Below are 22347 nucleotides of genomic sequence, written 5' to 3' on the forward strand. Positions count from 1 at the left end.
GATAGGGATATCGCTAAGATTTCAAGTAAGATAACCTAGCCACACTTCCCTCGTTTTTGTATCAAAATTTTTATTTATTTCATATAAAATACCTATTTGCCTGTAAATTCATCCACAACCGTACAGTGGATGATTTAACTAACTAGCTGAATGGGCACAATAGTAGGGAGTGGACATCCAACATTTGAGATCAGGAAAATGATGCTAGAATGCCAGAAGTGATGGAGATGTGATCAGAACTCAGCAAGGCGAATGAAATCCATTACTAAGAATCACACACAATCCTGGTCTATATGAAAGAAGACTGTGTGCCACAGTTGAAAGAAACGAAACTGGTCTCAAGCATAAATAAACTAGGACACCAGCAAAAACCTGCCATAAAAGCTCTGCTTTGTGCATGTTTTCAAGCCAAGAGAAAGTAATTGCACTTCCAAGGTGCCCAAATTTGTAACACGTGAGAAAAATAGATGATTCTTTGAGCTCCTGCAAATAGAGCATCAGTGACACAAATAAGTAAAGCTAGCACAAGAACTTGATCAGGTGGTCAGTTTACAAAGCACACATTGTATGGCTCAACAATGGCACCAGTTGAATCTGCCCTTGGGACTTCAAAAATAGTACCCTGTACAGGAAAGTGTTTTTTCAGACATGAATTGAATTGACCCTTCATGTGACAAATTCTCACTGTCAAACAACTCTTGACCTTCAGCAGAATAGTTTACGAGAACACCTTCGGTCTGCAAAGCATGCATAAACATGCTTTCATTCCAAGAATTTCATGATGAAATAATTTGATTTCTCGACATCCCCACAACAGTACAAGCTTGCAATGCAGCAGCGCAGGGGCAGCATCTAGCTTCCCCAGCATGTCACTTCTGAAAAGCAGTTCCCATCACATCACCCTTTAACCTTTTTTGTCAGCACCTTTTTCCGTCTTTTGCTTCGTTTAGTCTTCTTCGCAGCTGTTGACCCCATCTCAGTTTCCTCTTGCTGTTGCTGATTGCCAGTGGCCTTGCTCAGCAGTTCCCTCCTTTTTCTCTTCTTTTTGTGACCTTTGTTCAAAGCTTCCTCATTAGTTATGTCGGTAGAAACAAGTTCATCAGTAGAGTTCTCTCTATCTGAAAAGCTTCTGCTTGTTTCCAAGCTAACAGCAGGTTTGTTGTCAGCCTCATGGCTCAACATCAAATGAGCAGGCTCACTAACATTGGTGCTCTCTAATCCAACAGGATTCAACACAGACATACATGACAGAATGTAGTCTAAAAGAAATGTGCTGGTTAGAAGCCTATCAATTCTACTATAGTGCCTCTGGGTGTATGGCAGTATGCCTTCTATCAACTCCCCAATGCCTGGTAGCTGTAAAAAAGATTCCAAAACAATTATCCTCATTAGACCACTTGATTCAAATTTTGTGCAAATAAACATATGTTGCTGCATCGTCTCACCTCTACAAAATCTTGTGGAGGAAGAACCAAGAAGAGCTCCAAAAGTACACATTGTGCCACATGACAGAACTTCGGTTTACAATTCCATTCTCTTATGTACTCTAGCAGTAATCGAAGATGGGCTTTGTCCATTGCTCTCAGCACATTATGAACCTTCAGCAATGTTTTATCCTGACTGAAACATGAGAGGATGGTTGTCAGTTCAAGCTTAATGTCACTGAAGCAGCAAATTAAACTAGGGAATGCACCTGAAAAGTTGTTGAAAGACACTGAGCATCTTAAAAGGTCGTTGCAACTCAAATGCAAGTTGAACAGCCCTTGCATAATCAGTCTCTGCCAAAGCATTTGACAGGTCCTGATCTTTCAAGATCTCTTCTTCCTGTACCAACCTGAATGTCAGAGCAATAATGACACGTCATTACCAAACAAAAGTTTCATCTTGTGCAACTCTACCTCTTTTTTGATTGCTTCCTGCTCATCTGCTTGGGTGCAATCTGACCATAAATTCACAAGGGAATCACTACCTCCTGTTGCCAACATTTCATCCTTGTTTACATCTAAAGCCCATATCTGCAATGCAGTTACAAGATAATAATCAGACAATGCACCATTGCAGTCTGGTTACCGAACAAAAAAAAAAAAGCAGAAGCACAATTATCTGTGTGACAGTTAAGCAACAGCTTCAGAGGCACAAAACCATTATTTAGAGCCTAATTCTTTAGGCCCCAGTAAGGTGCATTTGAATTGCAAGAAGTCATGACTTCATGAAAGTTTAGTGCATATCACATAATGAGTTTTTTTCATGTAAGTTGAGGAAGAGTCCTCTTCTCAGTTTCTTTTTCACCCAAAAATATCCTACTATTACTTAGATTCCCATTCTGTGTAGTGTATGTTCTGCCAAGTGGATTTCGAAGGTTCTTTACTAGTGATCATAAGGGTAAACGCAAGGCTGGAAAAAGAATAATATTGGAGCTCCATCTGATGGAGATCCCAGTGATGGGAAAAGAAAAAAATAAATAATTACTGCAGGACAACAGCACATGACAAATCTCAATGAAAGAAGTGCATTGCTCAAAAGAAGCATAAAAAGTAATTGGACTTACTATGTAATGCAAATGCAAGTACAAACAACAAGAATGAGACCGATGCAGCCAACATTTGGGCCTTCATGGTTACATGTCATTACGATCCCCATAAACACAATGCCCATATATCTGCTATGTCTTCATGGTATTTGATAGCGGTGCTTCTAAGTGCTATTTTTGGCTCTTTTCAGCATTTTCCTACAGCTAAAAGTGAGCAGCCACAACTCATTTGCTCATATTAGCAAAGCTTGTGTTAGAACTGGGTGCAACAATGGAAGTGTGAGAACCTGCTGTAATAGACTGTGCAACACAAGAAAGAGGAGAGATGACAAAGAAAAGATGAACACTGCAAAAGAACTCAGAAGAGGAATGCTCGGTAAGTGGAATCCACACCAAGACATGACAGTACAAGACAACAATTAGTCACTGGCTGAGTGGGCACTAGCATTGGCTCCCTTTCCAACAGCACCTGCAGATGTCAGAGTATGCTGAAGTGAATGATGATAACTGAGGAGGAGCGAGCAATGGCCAATAAAGAAGCCATGACCAGCAAAAAGTTGGCTAGCTGAAAAATGAATAATATAATCAGGTTGGCCAGCAAAAAATGCCCAGTCAGCCACAAACTAGCCCCAATATACTAGTAGCTCATGCACAAACCCACACACGAACTAACTAATCTACTAACACCCTCCCCTAGATCACGGGTAATCTGATACAATATACAATGATACTAACTCATCATAGTACATACCACAATGACCATCAAAAAAGGACCATGGATACCCAAGCAATAGGTGATCAAGCCGCCACCAAGGTGCCTCAAAGAAAACCTAATGTCAAATTTGATTATACCAACTCTTGAAAACAAAAAGTAGTCATAGCGGCCCTCTATATATGTCCACAATGTCTCTAGACAGTGCTAGATAAGCATATATAAAGCATATGGCTGAAATTTCAGCATTTAGAGCTTGTTCGAAATGAAAAGAAAGAGCTTCAATATACAAGTGTGGAGCTTGGTGCTCAAAAGTACAAAGCAGAGGCTACAAATGACAAGTGGTTGTTGAAGATGACAAGTATTGAACAAAATGACTAGTGTAGTGTAAGGACACTTAACTCTTTTAAAATGGCACATGTCCTATTCTAGATGTCACGTGTCAATTTTTTAGAGAAATAAGCTTCTAAACCTTCTATTCTAAAAATCTCTCAAATGGTTAAACATTTGAGATAGCTCCTAAAGAATAAATTATTCCTTGCAAAATTATCGAATTTCTATTTGAGTAACTTCCATTTAATTATAAGAGTTGCCAAATTTAGATTCTAAAGAGTTTAATTTTCTAAGTTTTCATAGTTTGATTCTTTGATCAAGAGTATCTAGTTTCGCTTTCTAAAACCATTCATTATATAAGCATCTAATCACTACGACTCCCTGAGTGAAAAATTCTTAGTCATCTAGGCTTTCTCGTCAATTTGACTGTCCAAGTGAACTTCTAATTCCTCTTGGGCATCTTGTCGATGATGACCCAAATATAATTATAGTGAATTCTTGCCATTAACCACCCTTCTATGAAAAGATAAACATTTAACCAAATTTTTAAAGTACTCAAATAATATACAAATCACCTTTCAATGCATATAAGCATCCAATTAATTTGAACCATTAAGTGAATACATCTTAGTAATAGTTGATATGCAAAAGGTTGGTTACATCCCTCCCTCTAAAGATCTGTCTTGCCCTCAAGCTGTTGCTTGAAGTACTCCTAGTCCTATAGTTTCTTTATAAGCTACAATCATTTTTGGATAGTCTTTAAAATACTCTTCTTACATCCATTTCGAATCTAAATGTGAGTAATTCTTTAATTTCAAAATGAACTTTCCGAAAATGTCTCTTCCTTGTTTCCTAATCAAATGAAAAGCTATTTGCTTTGGTTGAAGTATATCTTCCTATTCATCTACTTCAAGTTGATATTTTATCGTGCATTCCAATGGTGAAAGCCCATAAGGCTTCAAAAGATGGATATGAAAAGCATTGTGAATTCTCCGATGCTCTGGGAGTTGTAACTTGTAACAAACATCATTAGTCTTTTCAATGACAAAGAAAAAAGTCCTTGCTCTAATACCAACGTAAGCGTAAAAACATGAGAATAATGATACCTTGAAACTACCTTCATCAATTATCACTATGGAAATTAGAAGATAGCATACGCACAAGAGAGAGAGAGAGAGAGAGAGAGAGAGAATACCATGATCATGATCAATCTAGTCTCGTTTTTTTTGTCATTACTTCCTTAGACTAAAGAAGTCTCTTTTGGAACTGGTTCAACCTATCCACATCATATTGTGAAAAAAGAAAGGAAATTGTTTAGGCCAAGTGTAGATTTCGTGCCAACATGTGACTACTCCTAAAAGGATGGGGGAGCAGCTTTATTGGATGTTAATTTGCATATGATCACTTTGAGACTAGCACTTTTGCAAGCACTATGTATAGAGAGTCATCCCTTGTCAGATATTGCAAAATTTTTCCTAGAAAAGACTAGTATCTCTCATAGTAGCACGGTTATTCAAGTTTCTTGGTGGCATGTGCTTAACTCCACAAGGCCTATTAAGGTCTCCCATTTTTTTCTTCTTTCTCATTTGATTGCATCCTAGTAAGAGATGTTACGTATCGGGCGCCCTCCTGATCTTCGTAAGGAGAAGATTTTGCTACAAGGAGAAGTGCTCGCTACCTCCAAGTTATTGGATTGGCTTGGTAAAGATTTGCAGTGAGATAAGTTTAATCAGATGGCTTGTTTGGGGTTGCAAAAAGCCCATGATGGTGTCATTCCTGAGCAACCCCGTCTTTATTCTTTCTAGCGTATTCATCAGCACTTCTAGGTGCCTCGTGGCTATCATAACATTTGGTCGTCCATACAAGATAAGCTTCTAAGGTTCTTTCATTTGCTTGCTTTACAACCATCCTCTCCCTAGCAAGATTGGATGTTTGTGCTTCCTGATGATTTCCAGAAAATGTTAGCTAATCAGATCTATCATCACATGGTCAAGGCCAAGAGATGGATCATCGGAAAGGCTAATAAATTATGGCATATTCGGAATAGCAAAAATATTTGTGTTAGAGACTTTGTAGCCTTTCATTTGTGTTTGTTCTTTTTTTCTTAGCTGACCTGATGGTCTGATGTAAATATTGCTACTTAATTCAATTATCATTACGAAAAAAAAGAAGAGAGAATACCATGTTGAGAGAGGAACACACCCCTCTCCCTTTAGACGATTTTATTAACACAAACCAAAGGTACCAAGTGTCTGAACCATACATAATCACAATGGGCTGATTTGTTACAATTCTAAAAATTAGAATTTCGAAAACCTAATTTCTATATAAATTAGGTAAGAAGTTGGTTCCCTTCTTTTGTGCTTTAATATGTTTAAGTTGAGTAAAAAAAGCTTCTCGAATGAGTGCTAGATAAGCATATACAAAGCATGTGGCTGAAATTTCAATTTTAAATGAAGAGAGAGAACTTCAATATATAGGTGTGGAGTTTGAGCGCTCAAAAGTAAAAAGTAAAGGCTATAAATGACATGCTCGAAATAATAAGTATTGAGCAAAATAATTAATGTAGCGTTGGGACACTTATCTCTTTCAAAACGAAAAATGTGGATTCTTCATGCCACATGTTAATTTTCTAGATAAAGAAGCTTCTAAATCTTCTTTTCTAAAATCTCTCAAATAGTTAAGAATTTAAGAAACAAAATTCTTACTTGCAAAATTCTAAAGCCTTGTCACAAATAGAATTTCCATTTAAGTAATTTTTAAAAATAGTAACCTCCTAGATTTTAAGAATCACCAAATTTAAATTTTAGAGAGCTTAATTATATAGGTTTACTAGTTCATGGTTTGGTTCAATGATCATGAGTATCTAATTCTGCTTTCTAAAACTGTTCATTATATGGGCTTCTAATCATGTGACTTCCTGAGTAAAAAAGTATTAGTCATCAAGGCTTTCTACTCAATTTGACCATCCAACTAAACTTTTAATTCAATTTGGGCATCTCATTGAGACGACTGAAAAATAAATATTTGATCCAATTTCTAAACTTGGCAAGATAGCCGTGAAAAAATTCACCCCTGAAGCATTTGACCCCGAAACATTTCACTTTTGGCAAGTTCCAAGCAAAGCACGAAGTATAGAGTGGTTTTATATATTTACTACGATACGTTTAATACGCGAATATGTGTGGTTTAGTACATACACAAAATTTTGAGAATAAATATTTTGTTTCATACGTTTATTTAAAAATACATATAAAATTATATATAAAATCAATCTACATATATATAAATTGTGCAACTTAAAGATAGATCATGAAAAGCACAAAGTTTCCATGGATTGAGTTTAGACAACAATTGCAAGGCCATATAAGAATCAAAACTTAAAACTAGAATCCAATAAATTGTAACATGTTCGATTGAGTGAGAGAAAAATATACAAAATGACATTTGTCATGGCACATGCTATAGCCTATTACTCAATGCTCATAAAAAGACTCCAGATGATAAAATACAAGATGGCTCATCACTCATGAGGACTCATTATCAGGCCCATATACATTGGAAGGTGAAGAGTCATCCTCACTAGAAGAGGCCTTAGACATCGCACCAAAATCCCCATCACCGATGACATTCCTATCATCATCGTACTTAAGCTCTCTAACTCGAGCATCCTCTGTAACAACTACATGTACAATAGAGGAACTCCCCTCGACCTCGTCTCACATAAGTCTTGATGGCTGGTGCAGCAGTGGTCCTAGTACTTGCAACTCTGGCAACAACTCAACGTTTCCAATGGGTGTGTAAGACTCGATGATCAATCTCCTTGAGCTCCATGTAGAGATCCCTAAAGATAACCTCTTGCTCCTCATTCTGCTCTTTGTTGACACTCTTCGAGATGACCCCACTCAACTTCAACTCATCAACATTCACCTATTTGGAGGAAAATAATAAGTTGATTGTTGCAATTTGGCACTTAAATATAAAGATTGAAATTTAGCTATGAAAGATATTAAACAATTAACTTTTTAACTTAGGGTTTACCTATCTAGCCACAAGCATCTCATGTATAGTTCAAAGCATACATAAGTTAGAGTGACAATAAATTAGTCGCTTTAACTATTGTGTGCTCAACCTATTTCGGATCTTAGTATGTATGAGAGAGTATTTTGACTAATTTCTCTCACCGTACTAGCTGAGCAATCCTACATTGGTCAAAAATTTAAAATGATATTCAATGTTCAAAGTTTAAACTTCATATAGCAATTAAGATTCAAAGATTATAAACTCTTAAGGTTCTAGTCTCTAGGTGACAACTTACAAGTTTAAAATGCAAATTTCAAACTTCAAAAGTTCAACTCACATGTGCAAGAAGTCTAAGGGCAATTTTTTCGACATTAGATACTTCATATCCAAAGGATCCCCATCAAAAAAGAGACTTGATCAAAGAGAGTCTCTTTGAACATAGGACACTAGCAAAAGCAATTCCTCTTTGATTGCTATAATTAATGATCTCTTGTAAGAATGTTACATATTGGTCCTTATCAAGTGCATTCAAAAGATAGGCATCTCTATTGGTTACCAACTCCTAATCCATGAAAATAAATGGAGATTTGTAGATAGGATGTAATAGGGCAACAAGGCGGTGCATGAATCGTCTCATCTACTTTTATTTTTTCTCAAGTACAAGATATCATCACGCCTTGGTGTGGTATCCAATATATCAATATTATAATTTTTTTTTAAAAACATGGGCCGCATTGACCATCCACCTTGGTCAAATGGATCATAAGCCTTGTTACACTACTTGTTATCATCTTCCCACAAAACTTGCAAGCCCAATGGTAGCAATTTGACTTGTCCGTCTTCTTAAGATTTGTGATGTAGAGACGAAGAGCCTTATGGAGAAACAAAAGCACTATGAAAAGAAATGAAAAAAAAGAAGGATAGGGAGAGGAAGAGGAATTTAAAAAAGAAAGAGGAAGAGGATGTAATATAGATGTCCGATGAATGAAACTTGAAAGTGAGAGAGAGGAAAAGGCAAAGAGATAGGTATCAAGGAGAGGAGAGAATGAGGATGTGGGAAAAAGAGAGATGGAGAGAGATAGGGATAGGAGAAACTTACAAGAGATAAGGAAAAGGCATAGAAAGAAAGATATATTAGCGTCTACGTAAGGCCAATGTGGTCTATGAGACAAAATCCAAAGTACATCCATGTCTAATGTCATCTCATCAGTAAGGTAAAGATAACATTACAAATAAGTGGGTGACCTATGAAACAATACTGAAAATAACTATATGATGGGACTATACTAGGGTTGAATCATGTGTAGTGTTATTCCATCGATAGAAAAGAAAAGGAAAGGAAAGGAGAACCAGATCTGATAGAACCATGTATAAAAGTGTTGTTTCATCAAGAGACAGAGAGAGAGAGATAGGAAGCAAGGTGCTTGAAAAATATGGAAGCTTAAAGAAGATTGAAGAAGATAAGCAAGCTGCAAACAGATTTATGTGGTGAGATAGAGAGAGAGGGTTACCCTTTTATAAGGGCTAAGCCTTGAGAGAGAGTATGATTCATAAAGAAGAGAGAAGTGTGAAAGAAAGAGAAGTTTAAACTTTAAACTTTAAACAATTGGGTATAGTCTCAAGAAACGGTCGAAAAGGGGTGCCAATGGTCAAATCTACACACAATAAATGGTTACTTTTTCAAAACAGAACAAATGCACAGATCCTGTACAAAACAGTACCATACAAAACGTTTTGTATGGGCACGTAATACAACCCTAGCCAAGTGAAACGGTTGAATAATACATATGAGATGGTTTTCTTTATAAACAATGAGTTATAAGTTACACATTTATACCATGTGAATCCTTTTATATCAACAAATAACGTGTATCCAATATATAGTGTCCAAAAACCTCAAAAATACAATAAAAATTAATTTCATTTTCATTTAAAAATATGCTTCAATGAACTGTTTCACTTAAGGCATTCCACATTTCAATAAAATATTTCAAGCATTTCGTATTTCAGTGCCTATGAAACGCGTTTTGTGGTTACCATGTTTAAAATTTTTAAAGTACTCAAATAATATGTAGATCACATTTCAAGATATATGAGTATCAAATCAATTTGAATTATCGAGCCAATACATCTTGGTAATAGGTGATATACAAAAGGTTGGTTATATCCATTTCTCTTGAATTCCATCTCATCCTCAAGATGTTACTTGAAGCACTTCTAGTTTTGTAACTTCTTTATAAGCTACAAGTATTTTTGCATAGTCTTTAAAATACTCTTCTTGTATCCATTTAGAATCTAAATTAGTAATTTTTTTAATTCAAAAAGAACTTTTCTAAAGGTATTTCTTCCTCGTTTCATATGAAAAGCTATTGACTCTAGTTGAAATATCTCTTCATGTTCATCTACTTCATTGGATTCCTTATTACACAACCCAATGGTGAAAGCCCTTCCTAAGGCTTCAAAAGATAGATATGAAAAGCATTGTGAATTCTCCAATGCTATAGGAGTTGTAACTTGTAACAAACATAGTTAGTCTTTTCAGTAATAGAGGTAGAAATCCTTACTCTAATACCAACATAAGCGTGGGAAGAACGTGAGAATGAAAATGCCTTGAACTTATCCAACTTACCAATTATCACTATGAAAATAAAATGACAGCACATGCGTACGAGAGAGAGAGAGAGAGAGAGAGAGAGAGAGATGATACCATGTTGAGAGGAAAACCAACCCCTCTTCCTTTACAAGATTTCATTGAAACAAACCACAAGCACCAAGTGCATGAACTACACACAATCACAATAGATTGATTTGTTGTGATCACGAAAATTAGAGTTTTGAAATCTTAATTTTTACATAAACGGGTCAGCTAGCTGATTTCCTTCTCTTGTGCTTTGATCTGTTCGAGTTGAGTTAAAAGGGCTTCTTGAATGAGTGCTAGATAAGCAAATATAAAGCATACGGCTGAAATTTCAGCATTAGAGCTTGTTCAAAATAAAGAGAGAGACCTATGATAGATGAATGAGAAGCTTGGATGCTCAAAAGTAAAAAGTATAGGCTACAAATGATAAGTGTTTGCTAAAAATGATGAGTGTTAAGCAAAATGACTAATGTAAGAACACTTGTCTCTTTCAAAATGCACATGCATTCTAGATGCCATATGTTAATTTTCAAAAAAAACTTCTAAATCCTCTACTCTAAAGTCTCTCAAATAATTAAGAATCTAAGATAGCTATTAAAGAAAAAATTGTTCCTTGCGAAAGTTTGGAGCTTTTGATGCGAATAGAATTTCCATTTGAGTAACTTCCAAAAATAGTAACCTCCTAAAATTTAGGAGTTGCCAAATTTACATTCTGAGGAGCTTAATTATATAGCTTCACTGGTTCATGGTTTGTTTCTTTGATCATGACCATCTAGTTTCACTTTCTAAACCACTCATTACATGGCCTCCTAGTCAATGTGACTATTTGTGTGGTGCTAAGTGGAAGAAGGTCCCATTAAGAGACCAACAACAACAACTTTGCAAGACTTTGTATGGTGTCTCTAAGATAGTGATTGGTCTCCACTAACTTAATGTTTAAATTGTCTTTAGCACTCTTCAAAATGACATGTACAAACCTCTGCTACATTGTTGGCTTGCCTTACCCAATTTTACGGAGTACATGTCACATGTAAGGTCTACAGCTGGTGTAAAGTCCAAAGCTCCTCTACTTGAGGGTGCAAGAGTATCAAGCAGGGTAAGGTTGCTTCAAAACAAGCATAGGGTGGACAAGAGGGAAAAAGGTGATGAAGCAAAACGTTGGAGTGCTGGAAAAAAAACACTTTTTTTTCTTTTATTTTTATTGCTGGTGGGTTGTCTGTGTTGTTTGGGAAAGAGGAAAAGAAGCGAGCAGGATAAGTATCAACCAAAGTACAGTATACAACTATACCAGTAATCTCATTGAAAATAGAATAATATTTCCATGGCAGATTAAAGGATCTAAACTGACACAGCATACCTTATCCTCATGTTGATCGAATGTATTCACACACTCATTTGTTTTTATTGTCCACAGTTTCAACAAACCATCAGCTCCTGTGATGTATAGAAAGAAATTTTTAGTTAATTCACCGTATATTGCCAAAAATATTAACAATCTTCCCTCAGGTTACTACCTGCAGATATGATCTGTGTTCCACGGGTAAGAAATGACACCCTGAGGACACTAGCTGTGTGACCTTCAAATGTTTTAAGGCATGAGCCATCAGACAGAGCCCAAATACGGATTGTCTTGTCACCTGAAGCTGTCATAACACACTGATCAACAGGAGAAAACTGCACTGACCATATGCCTCGTTTATGACCACGTAGAGTAACAACTGGGACCAGCTCTGGCAGTCTCCAAACACAGGCAGTTCGATCCTGTCACAAATACAAGTGTAAGCATTCTAATTCAAAAATCTGTTTGCTCTCACTTGCCTGGCCATATGTACAGCTAGAGGAATACATAGAGCTGTCAAAGATATTCATAAAGTAGATCAAAGGTTCTAATGATGAACCATACCTGTGAACCACTACAAACAAGACTATCGTTTGGTGCTACAGCTATGGAATTTATGTCTTTGTCATGTGCAGCTACAGTTGACTGTGAAAAAAGTTTCTTTGGACCTTCAAGGGCAGAAGCCTCTGTAAGGCCTTCAAGACTCCAGACTTTAATTGTATGATCACTGTACAGCCAGAAGGAATCAAGTCAAAGAACTCTACAAACAACTGATTGTGTCTGCTTAAAATTGCACGCAATATAATACCTGCTACCACTAACCAAGAATTTCTTGGTCTTCCTGGAAAATGCAAGAGCCCCTACAGATCCCATGTGGCCTTCAGCAATGGCTATAGTGCGACATCTTTCCATGTCCCAAACCCTAATCTGCAAATGAATATTTGATATTAAGCATGACAAGTTCAGAAATATATGTATATGTGTACACACACACACATATATGTATGTATGTATAGATCAATGTTAGAAAACTCAATAAAAGGTAAAACACTTAAGCTTCAAGGAGAGATCAAAATATTGCTAAAATCAGATTATCACTGACTGCGCAAGTACGCCACAAAATCCTTGTTAGGTAAACTTGAAGATTTCACACACGGAGAATGAACATTGTCCAAAACCTTTTTCAGCCCAGTCATTTCCATACCTGTTTCCTTGTTAGGCACTGCTTAGCTCCAAGCATTAGCATACAGTCTTCCCAAGTACACTACTTTCCCCAACATATGTCATCATGAGACCAGGTGAAGGATGGAAAATGATCAGCAAACTCATGGCTACAGTTTAGCGAGGAGGTAAAGTGTGTAGAAGAGAGTCTTGAATCACATCAACCTTAGTTCTTAAGCCACAGCATTACTCATCTCTATTCCAACATACACATCATATTTTCCCTTTCACCAGAGTTGCACACACTGGCGCTAACAAAATTATTCTCTCATACCAAACACTTTCAGCATCATGGACAAATACCTGTCTTTCTTGCTACTTGTAAAGACAATGTCATAGGGTATAGCATAAGACTCATCCTAGCATTCCTGTGATGAAAATTCATGCATAAGTACACTACTTTCCCCAACATATGTCATCATGAGACCAGGTGAAGGATGGAAAATGATCAGCAAACTCATGGCTACAGTTTAGCAAGGAGGTAAAGTGTGTAGAAGAGAGTCTTGAATCACATCAACCTTAGTTCTTAAGCCACAGCATTACTCATCTCTATTCCAACATACACATCATATTTTCCCTTTCACCAGAGTTGCACACACTGACGCTAACAAAATTATTCTCTCATACCAAATACTTTCAGCATCGTGGACAAATACCTGTCTTTCTTGCTACTTGTAAAGACAATGTCATAGGGTATAGCATAAGACTCATCCTAGCATTCCTGTGATGAAAATTTATGCAATCGTTCATTCACTATTTCAAATTTTCTCACCTCATGCAACAAATTAATGACTTACTAGTGTAAACTAATATTCACAATCCAATCCAATTAAAAAACAAGAAGCAGCTCTCTCATCTAGAAATGGCAAGCCACCAGCACTTGCTGGAAACTTTTGGCTTTTCTCTTCAGGCTGATGACATGTTGGAGAACTTTCACAATGAGACTAAAATTTTCAAGTATACTTCAATAAATTCAGACATGGCCACCAAGTTTACAGCTTAAGCAATATTGGAGAAGAGGAAAGAAGTTCGAGAGCAAGAAAGTAATCAAGACACTTTTAAAAACCAAAAATAAAAGCACAAGAAAGAGCTCTCTAGCCTATATGAGTTTCTCAAAGTAGGCTGGTAACACACACCATCAACGGAGGCCAAAAAGTCAGGAGGCCATGTCCACCTGCTTATAGAAGAGTTGTACCACCCTTCACACTCATCCAGATGGCATATTAGTAAAGCATCACCCTTCCATAAGCCAGGTCATGGGTTCAATATCCAGCTTGTTTTTGCACCAAAAAGGCCTTTGGTGGGGTTTTGCAGGCTTTTAATTGGGTGAGGTTTGACGCCACCCAATGTGTGCGGACTCCTGAAAGAAATGAGATGTCCACATTGGGTCTCATCACACAACCATCCGGAGTAGTGTGAGACACAATTTTTTTTCTTGCAAGTTGATTGGTTGCTTTATGATCCTCAGAAATGTAGGTGGAGCCATAGTGTCAACAATAAAATCATTTGACTTGTAAAAGTCAGAAGTGACCTTTCACATCACAATGCTGCAAGCATTCTGCAAAGCATCTTGAAATACGACTGCTTAAAACATTGGCATATGCTCAAAACAGAAGCATTCAAGAGATATACTTCCTCAAATGCCCATGGACAAGGAAGCAGATCATTCACATCACAATGCTGCAAGCATTCTGCAAAACATCTTGACATACAACTGCTTAAAATATTGGCATATGCTCAAAACAGAAGCATTCAAGAGATATACTTCCCCATATGCCAATGGAAAAGAAATAATCAATAATGCTATAAAGTGCAGAAACTAGGAGATACATTGTGGCATTGAGCATCAATGGATCCTGATAGAATGCGATATAATCAGCAAAGAAGCATGGAAAAGTAAGGGAAAGTTTGAACCCTGTTGAACTTTTAAAAAAGTTATCCCCCAATTGTGCATCTTCCCAAACTTTCTGAGCATCAATACAACATGCCTGCAACAAAACTTTGTAATATGTTTGAACATTTTGAAGGTTTTTCACAGTTAATAAAATTTAGGCATATTAAAGAAGTACATCCAGCTGAAACTTCTTAGGTTGAATTCTATTGTTTACAGTGAAAAACAAAAGGACCAGTTATCTGGACAATTCCAGGTTTCATCCCTTTTGAGGTAGATATTACTTTAATTTGACTTGCACATTAATAAACACACTGAAAACAAATCAAGCTTTGAGAAACTAGAGAGCTTACAGTATTATCTTTTCCTCCAGAAGCCAACCAAGATGTTTGAAAGGGTGTCAGACAAGAGTCAAGGCACAACACTATATTCTTGTGCCCAAAGAGCTCTTGCTTACAATTCAATGTTACCATGTCATAAACTCTGATCTGCCCAATCATAGTAAAACGTCTTGTTAGTTCCATGCAGAAATCAGGAATTTGAGACTGACTAGCACAGAAAAAGCTGAAAGTCTGCCCAGAGAGAGAGAGGTGTGTGTAGATTCTTGCATGTGTACATGGACATGTAGGGGTGCATGTGATGTGATGTGTGTGTGTGTGTGTGTGTGTGTGTGTGTGTGTGTGTGTGTGTGTGCGTGCGTGTAGATAGAGAGAGAGAGAGAGTGTGTGTGTGTGTGTGTGTGTGAATTTGAGATAGATCAATTTTATTAATCCCTCTCAAGAAGCACTGAGCCAAAGTGGCCTATGAGACCCAACAGACACAATGCCATGATTGCAATATATACATCACCAAGACAAAAGAAAGGAAAAGTTGCCTAAGCTAGAGCTAAAATAATGAAACTGATAAAGCATGCTAGACTACTCTAGATCTAAATCATGATAGGGAATAACAAGAACTGTTCAGTCTCAGAAATAAGCGAATATTATAAAAGCAAGGATACTATATTGTATGGGAAATTTGCATGAAGAGTTGCCAACTAACAAGGCAGCCTATAAAAAGGCAAGAAGACCTTTAAAAATATCTCGAAAGGCATCTCGGGCACAAAATAGGGATAGTATTCAAAAATGACCAAATTGCATGAGTGACTAGCCCTAGATAGAACTCCTAATGTCCCTCACTGACTCAATGTAAACACTCCTTGTCTCCCTTGAGGATTGATAAGATATGACCTTGACATCTCTTTTTGAGATCTACATCTACTGCGTAGCCAAAAATGACCCAACCCACTTTCCCAATAGACCTTTCGGTCCACAAGATCGTGGACCATTGCATCTTCCTCGATACTAATGTTCAAGACACTATTCTCTTCCCACTTTAGATTCTAGTGGGGCATCGTCACGGGGATGTGAAATTTTGAGATGCTTTAATCTTGCTAGTAACATTTGATTAAGTTACTAATCAAATGTGCAAGGTTGTTTAGCACATGTGATGCACAAGGCAGTTATTTCATGGGAACGGACCAAGGACCTCGAGGATCCAATGGGTATTAAAGGCAAAAGTTGTGTTAAGTTATGCCAATTGGGTTTTGGTGGTCAGTTGGTGCCAGGTTGGACCCTAGGACAATTGTTTGGCCATTAAGTGTCAGTGGTGACACTAGGGACTAGCATTAATTAATGCTAGTCTAAGGGTCAACAAAGGTTGGGAACCACTCCAAGTTGCAAATGGCCTAGCCAATTTCATTCCAGATGGGAATGTTTAATTTTGGGCAGGGTCAAAAGGGCTGAAATTAATTTTCAGAATTAATTAATTCTGAAAAATTAATTTAATGGCTGAAAAAGCATTAGGAAGGCTGCCACTTGGCAAAACTTTCCCTAGTTCCCATGCAACTAGGGAGAAGGCTGTTGGAGGGTGGTGGAAGCTAAATGGCAGCCATTTGGAGCTTGCTGGGGGGAGAGGAGGTGATCAGATTTGGGTCTGAGAGGTGACAATGACTGATCGCGCGCCGCGACAGGACAGGGGGCAGCAAGTTCTCTCTTCCGCCTCAAGAGAGGCGGCAACAAGAGAGGAGGGCTCGCCAACCGAGCTAGTGTTTTACCCCCCTTTTGAAGCTATTGGTGCCATCAAATTTGTCATCAAAGCTATGAATTTCTCTCTTTCTACAGCATTCTCTCATCTCCTCCAATCTATGCTCAAGTATTCTCAGCAATTCTCAGCCATGGGTAGTAAAGTACAGCCAAATTTGGTGGACAGCAGAGAGTTTACTGCTGTAAACCCTAAATTACAACAGTAATTAGGGTTTAGCAGCCACCTTGGGACCCGTGCCATCAGTCAAAGGCATTGTACACTGAAATCAGCACCGGAAATTCGTGGAATTGTGAGGATTTCAGATGCCAGCCCATCTATTGTGAATTTGGGGTAGCATTTGACCAGTTGGGGTTCCATTAGAGCAAGTCCTGGGTGAAAATCAAGGGGCAATTTGCCCGAATGCTTTGCTGATTATTGGAACAGCAAAGGGCTTTTGAATCAGCCAAGGAGATTATGAAATCTCGGCTTGTAATTTATCCATCAGCAATTGAAATTAAAGAAATACTGAAAAGGGCGCAAGTTTTGGCGCCAACAGGGTGTCCATTGTCCAAGCTTATGGAGGTAAAGTGAGTATTTCAGTTTATGTTCATTTGCTAATTGTTGTGATTAAGTGCTTAATTAGGTTAAACCACCCTATCCGAGAAGAAAGGCTGGTTTCATGGTTCCATTGCTGGGATAATCACTCAATCTCTTGATTTGGTGAGCCCGAGACACCTGATTGCAAGCCAAAGCTTTGTGCTAGTGCTGATTTTTCTGCTCAGCTGAGAAATTTCAGCAACATGTCTTCATATAGTGAGATGAATCAAGCAGTGATGATGCCTCTCAGTATGGACATTCTCATGAGAATGAAGGAAATGCGATGCCTAATCTTGGGCAAGGCTCTCATGATGGACAACAAGCTGAAAATGTTGCTGTTGGGCAAGATGCAAGGCCTTCAAGCCATCATGAGATAGATGACTAGCAAAGTGAAGAGAAATTTGATGACCAATTCAAGAATTGGATGAGGACAACAGCAAATCTCTTTGCTGAATTGGCAAAGGATCCTCAGTTTACCCGATTTTTGAATGCTCCGAAGAAGGACAGCAAGGGCAAGAAGAAGAAGTAAACTTCTACACCTTCGAGACAACAAGATGCACCGAAGGTAGTGCCAAATCCTTCACTTGAAGCTCCTAAAGAGGCCAATGAAGCTAAACAGTTGGTACCTATGCGGCAAGGAATGCAAATGCAAGGCCAATATGGAAGTGCCAATCCAATAGATTTTGGACAGCCGGGCATGCATGCTATGATGGGGCAGCCAGGATACTTTGGTGGTAGCACGATTTTTCATGCAATGGTTAGCCAAGGGCCGCATACGGGAATGCATGGCACAAATCCCTATGGTATACAGCAGCCAATGCATGGTGTGCAAGGCCCATTGTTTTCGGGTATGGCTGGAAATGTACAAAACCCTATGTATGGTAGTACTGGCTTGATGCCTGGGGCACAAAGTGGAATGTTTGGCAATGCATCTGCACCCCCGCATGCTTATGGGGCTCAAGGAATGACTGCTGGTCATCCAAATGCTTCATTTGGGCTTGGTCATGATGTAAATACAACAAATGCACCCTTTTTGCAGCAGCCAGTGTATGACAACTTGACTCCCAAAGGGGAAGCAAAAGACTATAATGAGGGTGGAAAAGCAGTGAAGTTTAAGTCCTTCAGTGGTGCACAAGATAGGCTGAAAGCTTTGACCTTCATTTAACAATTTGATATAGCCTATTCAGGGAAAAACTTCACTGAATCCTCTAAGATTCGAAAGGCAGCCACTTTCTTGAAGGGGAATGCATTGCAGTGGTGGTCCACGCTCTTGATGCAAGGTAGAGCACCGTCAACATGGGTACAATTCAAGCAAATGTTTGCATCGAATCGGTTGACTAGTACCTTTGAGGTGGGCATCATGACAGCTTGGAACAAGCTTGATGCTAAGGAATGCAAGAATTTAGAGCAATACAATAAGAAGTTTTGGAATGTATTGCTGCCTGTCACTTCTTATCGTGCCGTACCCCTTCATGAGCAAGTGGAAAAATATGTATGTGGGCTGCTCAAAGGAATCAGGGATTTTTGCATAAAATCCACCGTGTCTAGCATGTCTCAGCTCATACAGACTAATGCTACAGCCGATGCTTTGCTGCGTGAAAAGGATTTGAGCTTCCAAGAGAGCGGGGAGAAACCGAATAAAAAGTTGTTTAAGACTGAGAAGAGGGGCATATCTGAAAACCAGCCTGAAAAGAGGCCAAAATAGCAAAGAAAGGGCTCGAAAACATTGGCACAACGTAGGGAATTGATGGCTGCAAATAAATGCTTTATTTGTGAACAGGAGGGTCATATTGCAAAGAACTGTCCCAATAAGCAGCAAGCTGCAAAATCAGAAAATCAGGGAGATCCTAAGGGTAAAAGGCCAAAAACATCAATGGGATTGGCGCCCGATATTGTTAGTGATCAGCCCAATGATGATGCTACTGAGTTGTGCAGAGCATGGGGCAAAATTAGGGATCAGCATGCATTGATCTTCTTTGATAATGGTGCACGAGCCAACTTCATCTCTACTGGCATGGCAGCCCGTCTAGGCATCAAAAGAGGATGAGATGGGAGCCATGGGGAAAGTTGGAATGGCATGTAAGGGTCATGCAGAACCTGTCACTCCACTCATTGGAAAGCTTCGGTTGCACATACAGGGATATGTGGATAGCGAAGAGTTTTACATTGCTCCACTTGAGGGTTGTGATGTGTTGCTAGGTATGCCATGGTGCCACCGTATGCATGCAATGATTGATTCATATGCAAAAGAGATCACTATTCAACATAAGGGAAAGACACTCACACTTGATGTAAAGTTCAAAGGGGAATCTGTCCCTGTTGTATCTGCAGCTGCTATTTCTAAAGTGATGAAAAATCATCTTTCAACGTATTCAGTTTTTGCTAAGGATAAGGATGATAGTGAGAATGTTGGGAATATATCTAAATTAGAGAAGGATCACATGTCATTTCTGAAAATGTATGCTGATTGCTTCTCTCAGTCACTTCCAGGGAAGCTACTACCTAAAAGACCCGAAGATCATAGCATAGACCTTATCCCTGGAAGTAATGGATTTTGCAACAACTGAAGGATCCGAACACTTGGTATGCAAGATGAAAAAGGCTTTGGATGGTTTGAAGCAAGCTCCACAAGCTTGGTATGCCAAAATTGATGCCTTCTTACTCAACCAAAGGTTCATAAATAACCCATCAGAATCTACTCTTTACATATGCAAAGAGGGGAGATCCTTGCTGGTCAATTTGTCTTTATATAGATGATATTTTGCTCACAGGGACACACGCTGGTCAAATTAAAGCATTTAAGAAAAATTTGCAGCAAACTTTTGAAATGTCAACTTTGAGGTCTTTGCATTACTATTTGGGCATTCAGTTTATTCACGATACTAGAAGAATTGAATTGTCATCGTCTAGATATATTGGTAAACTCCTTGAGAGATTTGGCTTCCAAGATTGCAAGCCAATGGAGCCTGGACTTAAGCTATCTTTGCATGATGACAGTGATATGTTTGACATTCATACGTATGCTCCAGCAATTGGATGTCTCATTTATTTATGCAATACAAGGCCAAATATTTAGTTTGCAATTTCAGCCCTGAGCAGATATATGCACAGTCCACACATGTCACATTGGCAAACTATGAAGCATGTTTTCCGTTACTTGCAGGGCACTAGGACTCTTGGATTGCTTTATGGCCAGGCAGGCCGGGGGCGAGGAGGGGAGGCTGCAATTACATACTTTCAATGATTCTAATTGGGCTCAAGATTTTCATTCTCATCACTCTACAAGTGAAAATTGTTTCTTTCTTGGCTCTTTTTGCATTTCTTGGCTGAGCAAGAAACAATCCATTGTTGCCACATCGTCTTGTGAAGCTGAATACAAGGCAGTTTTCAACTTTCATTACTACAATTGAATGTGTATGGTTGAGACGTTTGTTGGTTAATCTTGATGTATCTGTCACGAAGCCTACTCCTTTGTTTACTAGCGGTCAGAAGGTCATTGCAGTGGCACAAAACACAATGTTTCATGCACGCACGAGACACATTGAGATACATTATCATTATGTCAAAGAAAGGCTATTGTTGAGAAACCCTTCAACCGCAGTTTATGTTTTTTGCATTTCTGCGTTTTGCGTTTAGGGTTTGTAGCCCCAAAAAGGGGCGCCATCCTAGACTAATTGTGCCTATTTATAGGTCACTCTCTCATTCATTCCTTACGACATTCATTCAATCCGTCACCTCTTCTCTCCATCCTCTCCCTACCCTCACACCCCTTCAGGAGGACATTGCGGTTCGTGGTTCGTGGCTGTCTTCATCATCTTCCTTGTGCTACGGCACCCTTCTTCCCTTGCATCACATTCACTCCATGATTCGGAACTTCATCGTTCCATTCATCAAAGTTTATTCTCTCTTCTCTTCTCTTCTCCATGTTTGCCGAGTTCACTCCGTGTTCCTCCCCGCAAACCCTACTGTCTCACTAGTACGTCATCTTTTGACAGCTATATGTAGGGGATATCAACCCAGTCTACTATCTTACCAAGAACAATGTGGCTGCCTTCTTCAACAAAGCTCTTCCTTGCAACAAATTTGAAGCATTTCGCAATACTTTAAATTTGATCTCCTTTGGTGGATGATCCTTGTATACCGATCACCTTTCACTCCAGAGGGATTTATTGGGTTTTACTCACGCCTACGCTCACAATGAAGAATCGGTGATCCACATGTAGGACACAAGGACACCTTTTACTCTTCGTAAGAGAGTTTACCCCCAGTCACATTATTCTTCATTTGTATATTTATGTTACACAGTTTGGTCAGTTACAGTACATTACACACTTCTATGTGTAGATGTGCCTTAAGCCACTTACACAACCCTAAAGTCTGAGGGTTGTACTCTGTACGTTGAGTTACATACCTTCTAATTAATCAAGTGTTAAGTAGTGACCACACACACTCTCTCTCTACTGTTTGCACACTCTCTCAAGCTAAGCCGACTTGCTGTTTACCATCTCCACCAACAAATCAAGCCACAAACACTCCAGCTCGCCTCAATCTTGCACACATTCTAAGATACAGATGGACTTGCTCCTTGCAACTTGGCATAAACAGAATAAGTTAATGATGCAAAGCTGAACACCACCAAGATAATCTCCACAATGATCCAACATGATTTCCTAATTGAAAACTGAGAGTAGCTTTCAATAGCACAAATCAAAAAATAGGCCAAACTTTTAAAATAATTACAAAGTCAGTAAAATCATTAAAAGCCACTTTTTGACCATTCAAATGAATACTTAGAGCCACTTTAAATGTCCATAACTCAGATCTTATATATGCATAGTCTAAGGACATTTTTAACAAGGTCTTGCTCTATCACCAAAAAGTATTTGTTTTATTGAGGAAGTTGCAAGTGCACTATAGAAGGTTATTTATTTCATCGGTTTTCAATTGGACACAGGCTTCACTCTTTTTGCTTGGGTGGTTCTCCTCTCCCCTTCAACAC

At 38.5% G+C, this 22347-nt stretch overlaps 1 protein-coding gene and 1 pseudogene across 1 annotated transcript in view; one reads left to right on the forward strand and one right to left on the reverse strand.

Annotated features, from left to right (window-relative positions):
• Positions 1-364: 364 nt before the first annotated feature.
• Positions 365-22347, reverse strand: part of TOZ (Transducin family protein / WD-40 repeat family protein) — a 48611-nt gene continuing 26628 nt past the window's right edge. Inside the window, exons 6-14 of the mRNA XM_087665011.1 lie at positions 15041-15175; positions 12384-12502; positions 12140-12302; positions 11751-11997; positions 11594-11670; positions 1899-2015; positions 1694-1824; positions 1446-1620; positions 365-1356 (exon numbers count right to left, since the gene is read on the reverse strand). Coding sequence (XP_087521137.1) covers positions 898-1356; positions 1446-1620; positions 1694-1824; positions 1899-2015; positions 11594-11670; positions 11751-11997; positions 12140-12302; positions 12384-12502; positions 15041-15175 — 1623 coding nt within the window. The 3' untranslated portion in view covers positions 365-897. The remainder of the gene's footprint in view (positions 1357-1445; positions 1621-1693; positions 1825-1898; positions 2016-11593; positions 11671-11750; positions 11998-12139; positions 12303-12383; positions 12503-15040; positions 15176-22347) is intronic.
• LOC148014985 (uncharacterized) lies at positions 18134-20592 on the forward strand (annotated as a pseudogene).

This window comes from Lygodium microphyllum, chromosome 24 (genome assembly GCF_053477565.2).
Source record: "Lygodium microphyllum isolate KBCC chromosome 24, Lygodium_microphyllum_v1.1.10, whole genome shotgun sequence".
Lineage (NCBI taxonomy): Eukaryota > Viridiplantae > Streptophyta > Polypodiopsida > Schizaeales > Lygodiaceae > Lygodium > Lygodium microphyllum.